The sequence below is a fragment of the Dermacentor variabilis genome, chromosome 6, assembly GCF_050947875.1.
Source record: "Dermacentor variabilis isolate Ectoservices chromosome 6, ASM5094787v1, whole genome shotgun sequence".
Classification (NCBI taxonomy): Eukaryota; Metazoa; Arthropoda; class Arachnida; order Ixodida; family Ixodidae; genus Dermacentor; species Dermacentor variabilis.
In genome coordinates, this window is record NC_134573.1 from 8,778,013 (window position 1) to 8,798,718 (window position 20,706).

Here is a 20,706-nt window from a genome sequence, read left to right on the forward strand (position 1 = left end):
CCCTTGCCAAGGTTGAAATAATTCAAGCTGCTCCGTAAGCGCGATTTCTGCATGCTACTCAGCAAAAGAAAATTGTGACGACCTCGTCGTCTGCTGGGGATCGAACACCTCCTAGCACTGACAACTCGCAAGGCGTACGAAGCAAACGTGAAAATGCACTGCATTTGCTGTGTAGTGTGTCAACAAACGCATAGAAATCGGAGAATGCAATCTGCGGTACAAGTTTTTTATTCTTTCTTCGCGTACGTACCGAATTCGACGATCCACGTGTCCGCGCATTGCACTTGTCGTGCGAGACGCCATTTTCCAAAATAAACCGGCGAAATAGCTCCGTTGACAGCTCTCCGCGCAATTTCGACGGAAAATCGCAGCGATCGGTGCGACGGTGCGACTGTGCGACCAACCGGTTGGTCGCAGCCGAAAATCGGGGGGTCGGCACTGCGACTGCGATTTTCATCGCAAACGACGGAAATCGCACTTCCGGTGCGACGAAAATCGCATCATGTGAAACAGGCTTTACGCGCTTGTGCTGGAACGCGACGCGGTTGATTTTTCGCCCTCTGTGGCGATTGCTAGAACTTGAGAGTGTGCGTGCGGTGTCTGGGCATCTGCTAGGCTTCTTCCCGCCTGGCGGCTTGCCCTGCCCATTCTATGCCCTGCCCGCTGGGCTGAGTGATCACCAGCATTCTGCTGGCGAAACCAGTACCGCCAGTACAGTATTCTATGGTACAGTTTGCCAAAGCTACGTGCGAAAGTGGAATGGCGCCTGTCTCCGAAGGTACGCGGCTACGGTGACGCGTAATGTTTACCCTGACGTTGTCTGCGTATTCTGCTTTGTTTCGAATCGTTAAGTGATGTAGCAGCGGATGCACGTATTTGCAATTCTATGGAACTGTGTACATCTTGTGCGGTCGGCGTTGCAAACATCAGCTGTGTATGGTTACTTTCCAGATGAGATTATCCGCAGAAAACTTCTCATTGACGGTGATGGAATGGGCGACGACAGAAGGCTCAACATGCTGCTCAAGGTTTTCCTAAAGTGGTGCATGACTGACGATGACACTGAAGAGGAGAAGTGAGTAATTGCAATTGCGGCTGAATTTCTGCACGTGGTAACGGCGCCAAATGAGTGGCCTTAACATAGCTTTGATGGCAAGAGTCAGCCTCTTTAAGAGCTTTAGTTGAAGTTTTATTTCGCTTCGTTACAAAGGAGGGAAGTACCATGGATAGATGGATTGATGTACGCTGTAAGTGTCCCCTTTGAAACGGGACGATGGGTTGCGTCACCATGCTAATTTTCTTATTTTGCCTAATTGATTAACCGTGTTATTTTTTTTTTTACGGAGGATAAAATTCCCAGCATTAAACCTTTTTGAATCATTATCGGGAACTTTGTTTTTGTACGCCTTCGTTGTTTGAGTTATCCCTACTTTTCTGTCACCAGATATCCAACCACTTTTTACTAATGTAATCACATTCTAATAGAACATGTTCCATCGTTTTCCTCACTTCACTTTATAACTACGCATTCTAAGGTATCCTAATCTTGCTTCATGCTTCAAGTAGTAAAAAGCTTCCATTAGGGTTGTTATAAGTTGTTTCATTCCTGATATTGTTTTTACTTTTTAGGTAGTTACTCATAGCCGGCTTCTTTTCCATTTCTGCCACCCAGGAGATTGTCTCAGCCTCACTGACTTTGCGTTTGATGTTGTTTGTTGATAGGATGCTTAATATACCGGTCACATGCTTACTGATAAGCTTCCTAGTTCTTTTGCTGATAAGCAAAAGAACTAGGTAGGAACTAGGAAACTAAGAACTAGAAAACTTACTGATAAGCTTCCTAGTACAAATGCTTGAACACTCTTGCAGCCGATTTACTTTCTTCGTATTCCTCAGTCGTTCTTTGAAATCAGTTTCACTCTGAGCTTCCCTCACCTCAAAACTTGTCTAGCCCATATCACCATGTATGGGTTCACTTGTAGTCTTCCCATGAGCATCCAATGCGAGGTGTCCCGCTGAGCTTTGGTTGCTATGGGGTCCTAATTGTGCCTCTGACTTCAAGCAAACAACTGGTGCAACCACTGTGTGCTGTCCTGCTCTACGGCACGACGCCTGGTGGCATCTGCTCAGTCCAAGATTGTGCGGCTAGGAACATGCACAGCCTAACAGACATGCAGAACTGCTTCTCACGGGTGGGGCCTGTTTCTCACGGGTGGGAACTGTTTCTCACGGGTTTCTCACAGGGTGGGCCGGGTGGGGTGGGGCCTTTTATTCCATTCCCCAAACAGAGTTGTTAGACGCAGTAAAAGAGCGGATTGAAAGCTGGGGGGGCTGTCCAGTTCCAAAATAGTAGCGGAGTTTCCGTAAATGACTTTGTAGCATTAGTTGAGTGCTACCTCTCTTCCACCTACATTTGTTTTAACGACAAGTTGTTTGTGCAAAAAGATGGTATTTGCATAGGCTCCTGCATAGCTCCAATACTTAGCGAAATATTTTTAGGCCAATGTGACAAGCGTGTGGCAGCGTGCATGAAAGAGGAAAAATGTTTTGTGAGGTGTTTTAGATATGTCGATGATCTTATTGTGTTTGTGAATGTTGACAATGAGAGCGACAAACCACAGCTTGTAAAAAGAGTTTTAGAGATTTTCGGTGATTGTTCTGGCAAACTAAGGTTCACGCATGAAGTGCCGATGAACGGGTGTCTCCAATTCCTCGAGCTGTGCTAGTACTTTGGCACAGGGCACATCTGCTGGTCGTACCAGCCACGCACAAAAGAAGGAAATTTTAGCATATAATTCGGCTCACTCAAAATTGGTTAAAAGGGGCATTGCAAAAAATTGCCTGCGTGGTGCTCTCGAAAAGTCTTGGCACCATAAAATTGAGGTTAGTTTGCAGATGCAAGTGATCCGGTTGCAGAACGCCGGTTTTCCGAAAGATATTGTGACGGCTGTGGTGAAATGCCTCCTGAAAGAAATCAGGGCAGGTGGACGCCCTGGCGTGGCAGCCAAAAAAAGCTGCAGGAAGCTGAAGCGTACAGCTGTACAGTACGTGCACCAGTTATCGCACCGGCTGAGAAAAGTTGGAGAGAAGTGTGGCGTGGGCGTGATGTTCACTGCCCCCGAAAAGCTGGTGCGCATGTGCAAAGCCGTAAACGAAAAGAAAAAATCGGTCTGCACCATAAAACATGAATGCAAGTTTGTACCCAGCATTGTTGGGGTCGTATACCGCATACCTCTCTCCTGCGGCAGATACTACGTGGGCCAGTCTGGCCGCTGCCTAAATGAACAGCTACGAGAGCACCGAACGCTGGTAGATTCATTAGTGGGGGGCGGCCATTTGGCCAATCATTGTAAGCGGTGCGTCTGCGTGCCTGCGTTTGATACCACGTGTGTGCTTGGTAGGGGAGGCACAAGGTGGGGGGCGCGAGATTTGTGAGGCATATCGCATTGACAGGGAAGGTGATAACTGTGTCCGCACGGCTCCACTTGCCTTGTCCAAAAAAAGAAAAAAAAATGTACTTACAGAATAGTTCGCTACATTTTTGATTAGATTGTGCTTGTACTGTTTTAACCCTGAGTGCGCATGCACCACCGAAATGTATATATGTACCTTCTCTCGCAGTAAAAACCTCAGTTGATGCTTAGCGCTAGTCCTGTCGTCTTCTCTGTCTGTGTCCCTGTTATTCGCGCTACCCTTTTTTGATTAATGATGACACACCAACTAGCCCAGCTTTCTGCCTTGATCGCCTTTGTTTACCTTAACATGCACTTGGAATTATGACACTTGCTGCACCGCAGTGCCATAGACTGACGCAGATGGGCTGATAACCTACACAAGTAGTGTGCACATACTGAGTGTTCAAGATACCATTCCTCTCTCGCTGTCAGTTGAAGAGCCAAACTGGGAATTCAGCAACGATGTTTGCACTGCTATTCTAGTCGCTACATGCTTTGAGTAGTCGCTTTATTGTCTGATGATATCATCTGAGATCGGTGAAAAGAAGATGTGTATTCTTCATACCCGGTGATGTAACGAATTGCACGCGTGATGGGATTTCCCTGTGAGACGGTGCCCTCAGGCCATGTGCACATGTGGCAAAAACAAAAGTGCTTACCAGCATCACCGCTGCGCATGCTCATGGGCGCTGTATCATGGATGCGGCCCTTGCGCGTGCACATAGCAGTGCACAGCACTGTACAGTTTGACATTGTAGATCACAAAACAAACATGGTCCTAGTAGCTAACAAGTGAAATGTAGCACAATAAACATACTAGGTATCATACTATGGAAAATCAAGCTTTTTTCCCTCAATATTTAAAGACCATGCTTCTTCTTCCTTTCTGTATTGCGCAGGAAATTAGAAGTAAGTAAGAATATTAGAGAAAAACACCCTCTGAATGTTACATATCTTGTAGTTTCTAAACAAAGTGGAACACAAATTTTAAAAGGTTGCGTTATTGTGCTAGGGTTATTATTTAGATTTCTTGGTTCTGAGGCACTTTATCCCTGTTAATAACCATTATACCACAGTGTGCTGCTCCATCTGTAAGCCCCATTCTTGATTTTTGTACATGAGTGTAATGCTGCTTGCAAACTTACTTAAAGGAGGAGATTGTTAATGGAGAGTTTTAGAATAGGGGTCCCAAAGAAATAGCGTCGAAGCCACTGCACATGCTTGAGACGCAAGCTGCATTTGGCGTTCACTTATTGTGTGGGGGCCCCAAAAGCTGCCCCAAATGCTTCGTGTCAACAAACATGGCGGCACCTATCCAAGTGATGGCTCTAACCTAGCACCAAATTGGGCTCAATTTTTGGTAGTGCCTGAAGTTCGTAAGCTATGAGAACCGACTGCAGTTATCGCTTTTTCTAAACTAATGTGTGTAATGAAGATTGATACATTAGATGCCTCTGAATCTAAATTCAATTGTCGATTTCATGGTTTGTAGGCCTAACACAGATTGACTTGGCTGGTGAAGGCATGTAAAGTTGGTTACTCAAAACTAAGCGCAACAAATTGCTTGCTGCTAATAGACTGAACTCTAAATTGTAATTAAACACAAAACCAGGAAAGTCAAAATTACTCTTATGGTAAAATGGTATATTTTATTTCATTGTTTATAATAGACACTGTCACGGCCAACGTTACTAGATCCTTTCAGTTGTCAAACTCCCCTTGCGGCGGCCGTCGATGCACGGCCCCTTTTCGTTTCCACTCAACAGGTGGCGCGGCGGCCGCTGTTAGCCCGGCCGTGCTCGGCGCCCTACGCTGCGAAGCGCTGGCGATTGCTTAGCGAGTGGCATTATTTTTGTTCAAATCGCCAAATATGCACAGCGCGTCATTAATCTATTTGCAGCTTATTTCGTACCCATTCCGAAGTTTAAAAAATGCCACGACTTAGCCAACTGAACAAGGAAAGCACTTGCGCCCAAAGCTGTGACGGACCACTCTTCACTGTGGCCGTCGTTTGCGTCTGCTAGAGCACGGCCGCTTTTTATCCAGCGGTCGTGGCTAGTTACTAGCAACTAAAAGAGAAAGAAATAAGACAAGATCTTTGTTTTTCTCGACGAGTTCAAAAGCTTTTATTACAGGAGCCGCATACGGCTTATGAATTTACCGCGTGGCTTTACAAAAGGCGAGCTTTTTTGTTTGCGATGGCTACTTTCTCTCGTGTTTCTAGGCGGCGGTTCGCATCTCTCGCATAGAAATGCATTCGTGTGGCAATGAAAAAGTTCAGTATCTGGCACGTGAACGCGCACATGTGCTCACCGCAACCCAGCCGAGCAAGACTGCACTTATCTAGTTCATCCAGGACTTTCCAAAATAGGTCACCGCAGAGACCTGCCTGATCAAGGGAAAATGATACGGAGTCATTTGCAATTCTTACGAACTGTAGCATCTTCATTGTTGGATGCTTGAGGCTCCCTTCCTTAAAGCTCCGATATGTTGTCAAGTATGCATCGGAACCAACGAGTGGGACAGTTGAGCTGGTGTCCTGCAGGCACAATTCACACTCTATGTGCTTGCTCATTTTGTGTATGACATAGCCACATAAGTAGTATGTCACAGCATCGTCTACACCGCCTCTGAAGTAGCTGTGTTCGGTGTCCATTCGCTCAAGAGAGCTTGAAGGACCAGAAGTAATTGCTAGCAGCCTAGCCTCAATCTCATTTCTCAAACTAGCTCTGTTCAAGCGATGGACCGCTCGAGCAGTGTTCAGTGCCTCTTCCACGCTGACAAGTACAGCATTTGGTTCGCCTTGTACACTTCCACGTAGTGCTGTTTTGATGGGTGTGTAGAGGCTCAGCAGACGAAATATCTGCGAGAAATTCATGACAGTTGGGTGCGACTCATCTCCTCCAAATGATCGTGCAAGACCAAAATGCCGCTGAAAGAAAAAATATACGCATTAAAGTGGATATGTAAAACATCCATAAATTATATATTAAAAGGGAAACAAGGTCATTGTGGTAGGTACCTCCAAGGGGTCTTGGTTGAGCTTGGCAGTGAGCACATAAAGCGCTCCCTTGTTGAACAGATAGTTGATAATATCCAGCATAGACAACAATGTGACGCGTAGGGACTCCGTCGTTAGTTGCGACGCGAATAGCTTTGTACTTTTCTCAACTGCATTTTGCTCAGTCACATTCAAGACTTCTAGAAACTGTTTCATGATCTGGAAAGAAAACGTTTCAACAGTTCACGATAATAAGAAGCAAAACGACGGCATATGTAAGATCAAGCTTAGGCTCCAGGATGAGATTTGGCCACTTGCCTGTATCTCTTTGGAATGACGCCTGATTCCCCTGCATGGAAGCTTGACGTTGAGTGCATCGAAAACATCGTTCAGCATTCTTGTGAATGTCTCAGTCCCTTCAGAGTCTTTTCAAGGCGGGGACATTTGCTTCCTTGTACACACGCAATCCAATTGACGTTCCACGGCTAAAGAGCTGTGCAAAAAAGAGAGAAAGATCGATTTTTTTTAGTTTACGAACAGAAAAGCAACATGCCTGGACAGCAACAAGTTATACCTGTGTAGCCAGCCTGACGCTCATTTTGCGCAGCTTGTCAGGGGAAACATGTGCTTCAGTGAGTTTTGGCACAACACGTACATGCTTCTTTTTTTCTGTTTCGTATAGGGTCACATAATGCTGAAAGTTGATACGAAGGTCGCCAGCCTGGAAATAATAAAAAGAAATTGTTAAACTGTTCGGAAAATAAGGAGATTTTTTCCCTTACCATTCCGTATGTGTGCTTCCTCAGGTGGTTTCGTATGCACTTCACAATATGTGGAACATCACAAATGAAGTAAATATTTTGTGATGGTTCCCAGGGATGCTCAATCAAGTGGCATGTCGCATCCATTTTTCCTGACACTCCAAGCTGGCCCCACATAGATCTGTTGTTGCCAGCCCCATCACTGATCACAGCCAGCACTGACGCATTGTTTTTGTGCAGTTCCAGGACGCTGCTCATTACCAGTTCTGCAAGAACTTTCCCAGGAGCCGCTCCTTTTGTAGCAAAGCTTGCTATTGGCTGCACCCAGTCTTCTAACAGTGGCACAAACATCAGTACCAATGCATGATCAGCAAGGTGCTTTGCATTTGGTGCCATGACTTCGCCATAGTCTATAAAGCCATCCATTCTGCATAAGGCCTTATTGAAGAAGACACCTCGCTTCAACTTTTATCTCGTCAAGGAGCAATACTCCTAGCCGTGTCAAGTGACTTTTGTTGCTGAAATGGCTTCTGACACTGTTCAATGCAACTTAGTTGAATCCATACTTGCATGGTATTCCTGCTATTATTTGGCGAAGGCGAGCCTTTGATGGCAGTGGTAGCAGCTGCATATCACCAAGTAAAGTGTAGGCCTTCGGGCTTGAGATTTGCAGTAACAAACATGTCATAAGCCATTCATCATCATATCGCCTCCCATTTTTTGACTTGGCTTTTGCAGCCATCAAAGCTGTTTTGAAAGCTAGTTGCTGCCTGGCCGGGAGAATATGAAGAGAGCAGTCATTTGTCTCTTCCGTAATTGCACTAAGCTTCCTCTTCATCAGAACGACTTCTTCCTTCAGTTTTTCTCGCCTTGAGGTTGCACGAATTGCTTTGCGACGCAGTAACTTCAAGCGAGCAGCCTGCTTTTTCTTGGTATCTTTTTGCTGTTTCGTCCGCTGCAAGAAAGGCTTCTCGAGAGTCCGGCACTGAGCACATGTAGCATTGACACTCAATACCGTGCATGTGTTGCGCCTCCACGTTTCACCATGCTTTGTTGCCACCACTGACGAAGAGATTTTTGGGTACTTCTTTGCAGGACAGCCCTTACACAGCTTCAGCTGTTCCACATATAGCACGAGGCATGTGAAGTCTTCCATACACTTGAACTCGGTGGTCTGCTTCCCGGCATACACACTGCATGGCACAACTCGACCATCTGCGCTGACAATTAAATTAAGGCTGTCTGACAACACCACAGACATTTCTACATGCGGGATATTCTTTCTTATCCCGAGCTTGTACAAAACGACCGTTGCCTTAACAAGGTCAAGGGACCAACCTCGAATTTTTCGTCCCTCTTTCGCCATGCGACTGAGCACATGAAACACATTCTCCGCCGGCATGCTGTCATCGGTAGGCAAGCTCGCTTCGTCGTCGGCAGCTCTGACAGCAGCATCCACACACTCACCTTGTTTCTTATGCCGCTTTTGTTGTGCTGGTGATCGTCTGGGAGCTGGTGCTCTGCGCTTCCATGTGGGTTTCGAGAGCTAACTTGGGCAGTTCGGAAACAGGCGAGGCACGGCGTCATCTTTCACTGTCCATTTGTCGCGCGGTATGACCACAATATCACCACAAATGTTGTGTTCGAAGACCTTCAAGATCTCACCATTGATGAAGTGGAGGTTGCAGATGGAACACGAGCTTGAAAGCTTCTTGTCCAGCCGTGGTATAGCGCGCTCCCACTGTTGAAGGCGCTCAGCATTGCGGGGTGCCTTGAAAAAATGTCTCTTGTCCACGGATCGCGTGGAGTCGCAGCCGCTCTTACAGCCTGGAACGAAGCAGCATGGCATAGTGCATACGATTGGCAGCGCGATGCACAAAACATTAAATACCGCGAGTGCAAGCGCAAACGTGAGCAAACGACGACTACACACAGCGGCCACCTGCGCACAACGTGCTGCTACGCTGCGCCTTGCCGGGCTAACTCCGTCGTGCACGCCCTCTCGCAGCGCGCAACGGAAAGGGGCCAGGCGCCGCTCAGCAGTTTGAGAACTGAAAGAATTTAAGAGTGTTGGTCACGGCGGCCTCATTGCGTTAAGGGCGAAATGCGAAACACCCGTGTACTTAGATTTAAGTACACATTAAAGAACCCCAGGTAGTCCAGATTTCCACAGTCCCTCACTGGCGGCGTGCCTCATAATCAGATTGTGGTTTTGGCATGTAAAACCCCATAATTAAATTAATATATAATAGACACTGTAGTGGCGCAGCAAGTGCAAGACACTATCTGCAAATGCAAATCCCTATTCTAAACTCTTCACTCCTGCGTGCCTCAACCCTAACACTCGCAATGTTCTTTGGGGCCCTATTCTAAATCTCTATAATGTGGAACAACTGCTTTCAGTTATCTTGGACAGCATGGCAGTGACAGTGGTGAAACGATGGAACTGCACGTCACTGGATGCATGAAACGGTAGTGTTCAGTGAAGGAATGAAGTGGTACACTGCGCATCTGTATAGGCTGAGGCATTGAATAGAAATTGAGCAGAAGTTACCTATTTGCCTCAGGCATTTACTGCAGGAAATAACACTCTGTGAATCTACTACGGCTCTCGCAGCAGAATTAGTTGCATCAATCTCTCTCCCTCCTCCAAAGTCTGAGTGCCGTTATCCCGTTTATTCAAACAGAATGCTTGCTCAATCGCTTTTTGTGTTGCTAGTTGTTGTGAAGGCTGATACAGCAGCATACTGGACGACTGAGTGAGTGTCAAAACCACGCAATTCCCTGCTGTCACTGGACCGCCGTCTGTGTCAGTTTACGACACAGTGAAGATGAAATCAGAACTGGCTGTAGAAACGCTATTGTAATAACTCATTTAGGGCACTCTGAGGCTTGCGAGTAGATATGTTTTTTTGGGGTGTAGAGGCCCTGGAGTTTCATATAATTCAAAAAGAGTTGAGAATATCGTGTCACTGTGCTTTTAAAGGCAATTTAGTGATCTCTTCATGTCTTCACTGTTTGCTTCAACTACTGCACAGGAAGAATTAACATTCACTTATTTGAAGCACCTTAATTGTAATATCATTATACATGGTTTACAGTCTTGGCAACACACTGTTAGGTGAGTAGCAGTATTATACTGCTCAAGCTATATTGCATGGCCACCATTTTGACATGTCGTATTGAGGGAGATGTTTGTGTCATCACATCACAGCCACTTTGGAGGAAAGCTTTCAAATAAGTGTCCAGCAAAAAGAGCTGAGGGAGCGCCTTTGACATGGCATTGGCAGTTACATTGTGCTTAATAATGTGTTTTGTCACCACTTTTCTCTTTTTAATGTGCATGTATGGGGGTGTGGTTTTGCTGTTTGGCTTCTACCTCTTCATTTTCTGTGGATACTTTTCATGACAGATAGCTGCCTATGGTGGGGCCTAGTGATTGCACATTGGTATTTATTTGCAGGGTGTCTACCAACCGGGAAAACTGGGAATTCTCTAGGATTTTAAGTAGTCTAGAAGAACTCAGGGAAAACTCGGGGAATTTGTGCCTCTATCAGCGAAAATTAGCTGTAGTTTTATTGAAAGGGTTGAAAGTCGCGGTAATGCTGGCTTGAGTAACAGACAGGAATCGTAACGAATCTTCTTTGACATCCTGTCGTCGGCTGAAGGAGTTGCCAGTGTATAGTCAACAACCGACTATCCAGATGCCCGATAATTTAGACGGCTTCGCGGCACCACCATGTACCCCATAAAGTCAATGTATCAGAACGTCTGAAATTTCGGACACAAGAACCCTTCGCCATCCGATTTTCCGAACTTTTTGCCGTGACCGCAGGTCCAGTACAGCATTAATCAAAGCCACCACCGCTGCCACTTTGATTACCTCGCCGCCTCGAACTAGCACTCTCGCACACAGATCAGCTGGCAGCCGCAGCCACCACTGCGGCAACGCTAGACCTAGCTGCTTCAATGTTCGCTATTAAGCTTCTTGCCATTGGGTGCCATGTTTTTCATTGAAAGAATTTGCTGCTGTCAGCAATGGCACCGACTCCACCTTTATGGTCCTTGTGATTGGCTTAGAAGCTTGGAAAGCATGGTGCGTTGCATAATGCCAGTTCCCGAAAGTCAGCTTCGTCTCTGTACAGAAACGTTGCTTGGTGAAGCATATGCAAAAGTATTGCACTGAAGCATAACAAGCGCGGGAAGGGGCTATTGCCACGGGACACAGTACGTATTCCTTAATTTTGCATGCGTGCACCCGGTATCTCCTGTCGCAGTATGAGAACCGATATGCCTAATACATGTACCAACAGGCCTTCAGAGCATTTTTGAATGTGCCTGTGCTGGCTTGAGCGCTTAAGGGGAGTAAATGACATGCATTTATTTTTTCCAACTGGCCAGTTTTTCCAACGTCTTTCTGGCCCCTAAGGGGTTCGAAATATCAGATGTGGACTGTGCAGCTGACCAAGAAGATGCTTCAAGTGGTCCGTGGAGCAAACGAGTGGTGGAAGGAGGACAAAAACAGAAAGGACCTATGCATTGAGGAATGAATGGGAAAGGAAGCGAGCTGCCGCCATTTTCAAGGAGCTTGAGCTCAAAAAACAGTGTTGGCTGATGTCGAGATGCAGATGTCCCCCCTCATCCAAACCAAAATAAACTCTTTGAAGCAGTGAAACACAACACTGAGGCATCGTGCGAGGGCTGAGAGTATGTCAGGACAGTTGAGGTTCACTTACGAGCTGTTGAGAGAGAATCTCAATTGTGACAAAGTTCGGGCCTCATATTACTGAGCTTGCTATCAATTGATAGAAATAATACGTATTCGAAAATATTTGCTTCTGTATGCATCTCCTTTTTATTCGTATTTGAGAATGTCCGACTCGATTGCAATTTTTTTCCAAGGCATTTTATTTGCTATGCATTTTACTGACCCCTCCTGTCTATTCTCTTTTTGAATAACATAAACACTACTCCTTAGTATTCAAATTGGATTAAGTCGCTATGTTTTAATTTTTTTCACATGCTTACTAAAGAGTGACAACATCGGGGACATGGTTTCAGTCCGTCTTGACATCAAACATAGTTTTGCATCTCTCAGAGAATTGAGAAATGTCAACTTGGTAGACACCCTGATTTGGCATTTGGATACACCGCTCTTTTGAAATGAATTGGTGTGCTTGGATGTTTGCATGCTTTTCTATTCTTGTCTATCGCATTAGCGTAACTTTAAGGGTGCCACTCGATCATTTCCTCTGTTTTGTTGCAAGCAGCAAGATGGTGTACGAGCGAATGCTGATGACACTGGCTCAGTGTGAGTTCTCCATATCGAAGTCCCAGCATGTCTTGGCCATGAATGATGCCGAGATGAAGAACTACGAACAGCTGTACAGTGAAATTGGTGAGCTGGTTGTTCATGACAACGGAATCTTAACCTGCATTGTGTGCATGTAGAAGAGCACTAGGTGAGCATTACTTGAAAAGGCAGAATGAAGGTGGCCCAGCGTTGTGTTCAATTATGATTAGGCAAAACGTGAACTGCTTGGTAGCATGATGTCATTGCATTCTAAGTGAATGCAGACAAATCAAAACGTGCTTATGAATAAGAGGGCAAAGAGTAGAGAATGTTATTGGGCAAGTTGGTTGTAGGCATAGGTCGGTGTACTGTCGCACTCATTTCAAAGGCGTGCGGGGGGGTGCCAGTGAGTGTGGATGGAGGTGAGTGTGAGTAAGGGCCAGTGAGTGTGAGTGGACATGAGCACGAATGCGACTGAGTGCCAGTGAGTGTGAGTGGAGGTTAGTGCGAGTTTGAGTGAGTGAGTGCAAGTGGGAGTGAGCGTCAGTGAGTATGAGCAGAGGTGAGTGCGAGTAAGTGTGGGTGGAAGTCCATGTGAGTGCCAGTGAGTGTGAGTGGACATGAGCGCGAATGCAACCGAGTGCCAGTGAGTGTGAGTGGAGGTTAGTGCGAGTTTGAGTGAGTGAGCATCAGTGAGCGTGAGCAGAGGTGAGTGCGATTAAGTGTGGGTTGAAGTGAGTGGCAGTGAATGTGAGTGGACGTGAGCGCGAATGCGACTGAGTGCCACTGAGTGTGAGTGGAGGTTAGTGCGAGTTTGAGTGAGTGAGTGCAAGTGGGAGTGAGCGTCAGTGTGAGTGAGTGTGGGTGGAAGTGAGTGTGAGTGCCAGTGAGTGTGAGTGGACATGAGCATGAATGCGACTGAATGCCAGTGAGTGTGTGGAGGTTAGTGCGAGTTGAGTGAGTGAGTGGGAGTGGGCATCAGTGAGTGTGAGCAGAGGTGTGCGTGGAAGTGAGTGTGAGTGGACATGAGCGCGAATGTGACTGAGTGCCAGTTAGTGCAAGTGGGAGTGAGCGTCAGTGAGTGTGAGTGGACATGAGCGCGAATGCGCCTGAGTGCCAGTGAGTGAGTGGAGGTGAGTGCGAGTGTGAGTGAATGCCAGTGAGTGCGAGTTTGAGTGAGTGCCAGTGAGTGTGAGCGGAGGTGAGTGCAAGTGGGAGTGAGCGAGCAGAAGCGAGTGCGAGTGCTAGTGAGTGAGTGTGAGTGGAGGTGAGTGTGAACGTGACTGAGTACTGTGAGTGTGAGTGGAGGTGAGTGTGAACGTGACTGAGTACTTTGAGTGCGAGTGGAGGTGAGTGTGAACGTGACTGAGTACTGTTAGTGTGAGTGGGACTGTGAACGTGAGTGAGTGCTTGTGAGTGGAAATGAGTGTGGACATGGTGTTTGTGAGTGAGTGGAGGTGAGTGTGAATGTGAGCATGAGTGCAGGTGAGTGTGAACGTGGGTGAGTGGAGTTGAGCATGAACGTGAGTTATTGAGTGGGGGTGAGTGTGAATGTGAGTGAGTTGAGGTGACTCTGAATATGAGTGTGAATCACGGTATGAATTTAAGGGCTCGTGAGTGTTAATAGATGTGAGTACGAAGGTGAGCGTGAGTAGACGTGAGTGTTAACGTGGGTGAGTATACCACGGCTAGCACAACAATTGACGTTTAAAGTTGCCTTTAAGAGTGGAACGTGATAGCGTAAACATGCTACGTTTGCATTGGAAATCATGGGAGGCTGTTGTTGGCGGCACCCTATTGAAGAGGAAGTGGACACAGCGTCGAAGGCATGTGCATATGCCGTGTCCGAACTTCCTCGTATAAAACCCTGAAGAGCGGGCGCACCATCGACCGACAGCTGCTGAATGAGTAAACATGCTGGTCTTGCAATGGTTGCTGGGGTTGAATCCCCGGCCCGAAGTTTTATTTTCAGGTTATTTTCTATTTATTTATTGCCTTTATTGCCAACAGACGCCGACATCGGATTTTCTGTGGCCCCGTGAAAAACAAAAACAAGTAGCCATCTTCATGACTCAGACTGATGAGCACGCGACTGGAACTCGACCAAGTACTTTTCCGGTGATTGTTGGCGTAGATTGTAGCATAATTGTGACGGGGGGGGGGGGGGTATTTTAAAATTTTGCCTTTATGGTGTATGCACTACGCATGATTCAGCTAACTTCTCACATAATAATATCCAGAGTTTTACTTTCCAAAACTACAATATGATTAAAAGAGGCATGCCGAAGTGGCAGACTCCGGATTAACTTTGAACACCTGGGGTTGTGGCATGCTGCTCCCATCGAAATGTGGCGGCCGCGGATCGCACCCGTGTCCTCGAGCTTAGCAGTGCTATTTTCAAATATAATGACGCTTGGCAGAACCACAAGAATGGTCTCAAACGATTGCACAAACACGGATGTCAACGGATTCTATTATGCTCAGTTCGACGCGCCTACTGGTATAAATTCCAGGATTGCAGGTATTTAGGGCTGTTCACCGTGTTTGATATTTCCGCCCAAAACTGCTTTGGTAGCAAAGTGAAATAAAATGTGCAAAATGTTCCAATTAACTAGTTTCTTCAGGACTGAAAAAAACTAAGCGTAGAGACATATCTCCTCATCCCAAATGCCCCGCGGGCTTCCTTTCATCACTTGACACTCGCCCTCCCAGCTGCCGCGCTCGGGAGGCATAGAGCAGCTTCCATAGAGTTACGTGAGTTGAGGCATTAAATAATAAGTTTTGCTGTTTGCGCATGTGTTCTTATTTTATTTTATGTTGCGTAATACATGAGAAACAATGAGAGAGCGCTGTTAACCTGCCCGAAGCAAGTGATTTTAGTGCATTTCGTCAGAATATCTGCATTTTTTCATTTTTATTTCTTTTGTCACGTTGTGTTGGCTGTTTACTGCTAGTCTGAAGTAATTTAAATAAAGCCTGGTCACTTTCTCCAGCCCTCTGAAATTTGCACCTGCCACATTGCTGTAGTTTATACAGCTTTTTCGTGTTCTTGGCATTTACTGTGCGAATGGCTCTTACGCTGAATCCTCGTTGTTAGGCGGGCCAAGGGTGGAAAAATATTTCCTTTCCTGCAGCGAAAAGAATGCAGATTGAATGCACCCAAGCAGGTGAACGGAAGTTGCGTAGCGTTTATTTATTCTTTTAGGAATATTGCCGATCTCGCAAGAGATCGTTGCAAGGAGGGCATACGTATAGATGCAAAAGGAGCACAATCAAGTAATTTATACAGTGGAAAACACTAAAACACTAGCAGAATTAATATGTGAAATCATTAGTGAGTAAAATTATTGGCATGAGTAAAAAATAGAAATCACGAAAAATACAATGACATGATGCGCAATGATGTGATCAGATTATTCAACTAAAATCCTGATACATGTTTTAAAAAAGATTGTTTGCAGAAACTGTTCAGCATAGACGTTAATTTTCACCATAGCTAATCTTACGCTTCGCCGGTGTGGCAACTGTTAGCGCCAGCGCAAAGTGCAGAGACATTCAAAATCAGGCATTTGCAGACGGTGCCAAAGGGCCAGGAAGAGTAAGGCTTCTCGGCTTTAGGGAGGTGCTGACGAGTCGTCGAGACATGACTGTTGGAAGGCATGCAAGCCGTGTGTGTGCGTGCGTGTACCACTGGCGCCTACTCTTCCTTCAGATGCTCACCCCTTCTCCCCGTCTGCCGACACGACAAGTTGGCGCCAGGTGCTTGCTGGTGCGTGCATGAGATGGTTATGCCCAGTTATGGTCCAATTTTGCGCCTGCGTTCCTGATTAGACCAAACCGTGCTAGGGTGACCTAGAATACTGGGAGGGTGAAGCTTTTCTGGGGAACTGCCATGCCGCTGCGCTACTTTGCCGCACCCGCGGGCTTTCCCCACTGTCGAAGATGTGCCAAAGCGGCGGGCGTCTGCTACGTGCTTGATATTTGGTCCCTATTAGCCAACATTGTGATAATTAAGCTCCTATAATACACTATGTAACTGCAAGATAAAACTGCGGTGACTCGCCACACCGAAAACGCGTTTGTGTGCTGTAAATACGGGGATTTTGTATATTTCCTTCTATGCTTTCAGGTTTGTCACCGCAATGGTTTGCACTTACGAGGCTGTTTCTGGCGCACATTCAGCGCGCACTTCGTTGTGAGCGGAGGTATTTAGTTACATGTGGCTTGACGAACGTAAACATGCTGTAAAATAGAATAAGCACGAGATGACGCACATAACCAGGAGAATGAAGCAGATGTAAATGTCTTGCTCTGCAAGACCACCTCCCGCACTGTAGCAAGGTTTGAGTACAGGCTAGTTGGTATTTCATGGTTCAATCGTCACTTACAGCGCATACATAGACGGAGGACAAAAAAGAATGACGTAGACAAGCGCTGACTTCCAACTGATTTTTATTTTCAGAAACAAACGTATAACCTGAAACACCAAGACAAAAGCACCCTCTACAAGCAGCAACCTGACATGAGAATGCATTCAGAATTTGTTACCTAAGATGAACGAGAGCGCATGTGCGACCTCAGGAAAACCACTTCTTTGTCTGTTAGTGCGATTGATGGCTTACTAACCGAGTCGCCATCGGCGAACGCTGCTGCTTCAATGATAATTCTGGTACTTTCATTGGAATGCCTAGCTAAGATAGTCGTCTCCTCAAAGTGCGCAAAGGGCGGGAAGGCTTCCTAGGTGTTCACTGCGCACAATGCGGCTGTGTCCCAATTTTTTGAGGAGACGACTATCTTAGCTAGGCATTCCAATGAAAGTACCAGAATTATCATTGAAGCAGCAGCGATCGCCGATGGCGACTCGGTTAGTAAGCCATCAATCGCACTAACAGACAAAGAACTGGTTTTCCTGAGGTCGCACATGCGCTCTCGTTCATCTTAGGTAACAGATTCTGAATGCATTCTCATGTCGGGTTGCTGCTTGTAGAGGGCGCTTTTGTCTTGGTGTTTCAGGTTATATGTTTGTTTCTGAAAATAAAAATCAGTTGGAAGTCAGCGCTTGTCTACGTCGTTCTTTTTTGCCCTCCGTCTATGTATGCGCTGTAAGTGACGATTGTAAGTGACTACAATGCAGTGCCATCTGCATTGCAGCAATACAGCACGGTGACGCGAAGCTTCGACTTTTTGCCGCCTCTGCATTGTTCTCCTTTAAAATGCATTGTCTTGTCCGGGAGCAGCTGATAAAAGCAGGCCGTCTCGTCTGCATTAAAAACATCAGCTGCTGCGTAAGACTTGACCATTTCGTGGAAGCTTTCCTCTCTCCACGTGGCTGCTGCTGCTTCATCTGCTGCCTTCTCCTCGCCAGACACAGACTGCTAGGTTACACCGTTTCGTTGGCGAAAACGGTGGAGCCAGCCAGAAGACGCTTCGAAGCCGGTGACCTCAAGAATTGCAGCGAACTGCCGCGCCTTCTCCTGCAGCATTGGGCCTGACACGGGCACATTCTGTGCTCTCACGTCTTTAAACCAAGTCAGCACTGCTGCGTCAATATTCTGGAAATCGCCAAGCCGCAGTCGCTTCCTTGATGGGGCAAGCTGAGATTCTTGCTGGTGCTTAAAGATTTTCTCTTTATCTTTGAGAATCGTGGCGATCGTCGACCGCGCCACTCCACGTTCTTTAGCCACGACGGATTGTTTCTTCCCGTCTTCTATCTCGCGAAGAATGTTTACTTTCTCGCTCAAAGAAAACTGCTTTCGCTTCTTCGCCGTGGTTAGAGTTGTTGAGCTCATGGCAACGCGAACGCCGGCACGCAGTTCTAACACAACAGAAGAAAAACAAGATGGACAGACCTGATACGGGTGACAGCGCGCGAACAACTGAGAAGACAAGCAAGAAAAACGTGATGCGGCGTTGGCTCCGCAACAGGAAAAAAAGAAAAGGCCCACTTCAGCGTTAATTACAACTTTTTTTTTTCCTTCTGCCGCACCGTCTCAGGTTTTACGAGCCTGTGCTCACGCCTCTCCACTCGCAAAACCTGGTGCGTCGTTGCCTCCGCCATAGAGTTTTCTAAAAGAATTACTAGAGGGAACTCTGGTGCTAGTGTCTACGGGAGCTGCAATGCGTGTGGTTGTCCCAGCATGGGAATTATGGGAAGTACATGGATTTGCCTAAACTTCGTTCTTTTGGCTTCAAGCGGCTTTGTGACTTTCTAAACTCGTCATTTTCAACAGTATATTGCGCAATAAATAATGCAATAAACATCATTAAAATTGCCCGATGGCAGGATTCGAACACAGGGACTCTAGAACAGAAGCCTGATATTGAAACCATGAAGCCACGGACGCATGTATCGACAAGCGAATGAGACGCCCTTATGAATTTATCGCGGGCATGCCAGTACCTTGAGACGCTTGGCGCACTTCGATTTGGCCACCTGTACAAGCTTAATCGTTGCAATTAATAGCAATTGTACGCGTTCCCCGCGTCTTCTGCACTTCCAAGAATATAGATTGCGCCGAAATATACGACAATAAGGTTTATATAGCGTAATATACAAAGCCACAAGAACGTCTGAATCCACAAGCACGAAGATCAGACAAATCCATGTACTTCCCATCATTCCCATGGTAGGACAACGACTGCAGCGCCAGAGTTCCCTCTAGTAATTTTTGTAGGAAATTCTATGGCCTCCGCAACGGAGAAGGAAAAAAAAAAAAAAGTCCCCGCCCGCATCCTTATCCTCCTGCGCCATCTCAGGTTTTTGCGGGAAGCAAGTTGCAAGGCGCCCGCTCTTTGCGCTGCGTCGTCTGCTAGCTTAGAGCTCCGGCTGCCGTGACGGATACACTGAAATCTAAGAATCCTCGCATTTTGGGATATGAGTTCGCAGTACTGAGGTGCTGTTAAGATGACACGGAAATTAAATAACGATCGTTATCCTGAAATGTTCGTTATTCTGAAGTTCGTAGTAGTGAAATATTTTTACATTGAAACTATAAGCAGTTGGCATGGGATTTCTTAAAAGTTCGTTAATCTTAAATGTTCGTTAATGTGGTGTTCGTTGTAACGGGGTTTGACTGTATAGTGACTTGTCCGGCTCGCTACCCGCTTCCCCACCCCCTCCCCTCCCCCCATGTCGCATGCACAGTTTTTCTTTTGCTTTTGCCTGTGCCCGTGGTGCATTCTTTATGCACGTGTGCTACGCCGCGCAGTAGCTTTTCTTTTTGTCATTCAAATGCACCTAACAGGCGGCATGCCATGTGCGAGTACACAAATAGCGCCGATGCGTCCTTCAAAGCATAAAGACGCATTGGAATTGTTTGTTCCAGACTTCAGTGCTGTGAAGACAGAACCCCATAAGGGATATAAAGAATGGTGCACTGCTCTGTAGATAACAATGCTTCTAACTTTTGTAGTTGCTGGCATACACTACGCTGCTCTGTTGCTTGATGTTCACTCGCCCGTAGTGATGTATTAAACCAGTTTGTTTTAAATCGTCTCGTCTACGTGCCGTTCCCTCCTCGAGGATCAACGAGGGGCAAGCTCCGAGCAAACACTGTTGAAGTTGGTGGCCGCTCGAAGTCGTGAAGTTATTTAAATATAAAGTGTTAGTAATGGAAGGACCTTAGCAGATGGGGAATACCTTAGTAACTTGCGATTTGCTGATGATATTGCCTTGCTTAGTAACACAGGGGACCAATTGCAATGCAAGCTCACTGACCTGGAGAGGCCGAGCAGAAGGGTGGGTCTAAACATTAATCTGCAGAAAACTAAAGTAATGATTAACAGTCTCGGAAGAGAACAGCAGTTTACGGTAGGTAGCGAGGCACTGGAAGTGGTAAGGGAATACATCTACTTAGGGCAGGTAGTGACCGCGGATCTGGATCATTAGACTGAAATAATCAAAAGAATAAGAATGGACTGGGGTGCGTTTGGCAGGCATTCTCAGGACACGAACAGCAGCTTGCCATTATCCCTCAAGAGAAAAGTGTATAAAAGCTGTGTCTTACCAGTACTCACCTATGGGGCAGAAACCTGGAGGCTTATGAAAAGGGTTCTACTTAAATTGAGGACGACGCTATGAGCTATGGAAAGAAGAATGATGGGTGTAACGTTAAGGGATAAGAAAAGAACAGTTTGGGTGTGGGAACAAACGTGAATTAATGACATCTTAGTTGAAATCAAGAAAATTAAATGGGC

The 20,706-nt window shown here is 46.3% G+C and overlaps 1 protein-coding gene and 1 pseudogene across 4 annotated transcripts in view; one reads left to right on the forward strand and one right to left on the reverse strand.

Moving 5' to 3' along the window:
* Positions 1-420: 420 nt before the first annotated feature.
* Positions 421-20,706, forward strand: part of thoc7 (THO complex subunit 7) — a 64,301-nt gene continuing 44,015 nt past the window's right edge. Inside the window, exons 1-3 of one of the 4 annotated variants that reach the window (XM_075694751.1) lie at positions 421-778; positions 952-1,075; positions 12,485-12,615. In XM_075694751.1, coding sequence (XP_075550866.1) covers positions 724-778; positions 952-1,075; positions 12,485-12,615 — 310 coding nt within the window. In that variant the 5' untranslated portion in view covers positions 421-723. The remainder of the gene's footprint in view (positions 779-951; positions 1,076-12,484; positions 12,616-20,706) is intronic. The other 3 variants (XM_075694754.1, XM_075694753.1, XM_075694752.1) reach the window with 3 other exon arrangements.
* LOC142584614 (uncharacterized) lies at positions 5,626-9,066 on the reverse strand (annotated as a pseudogene).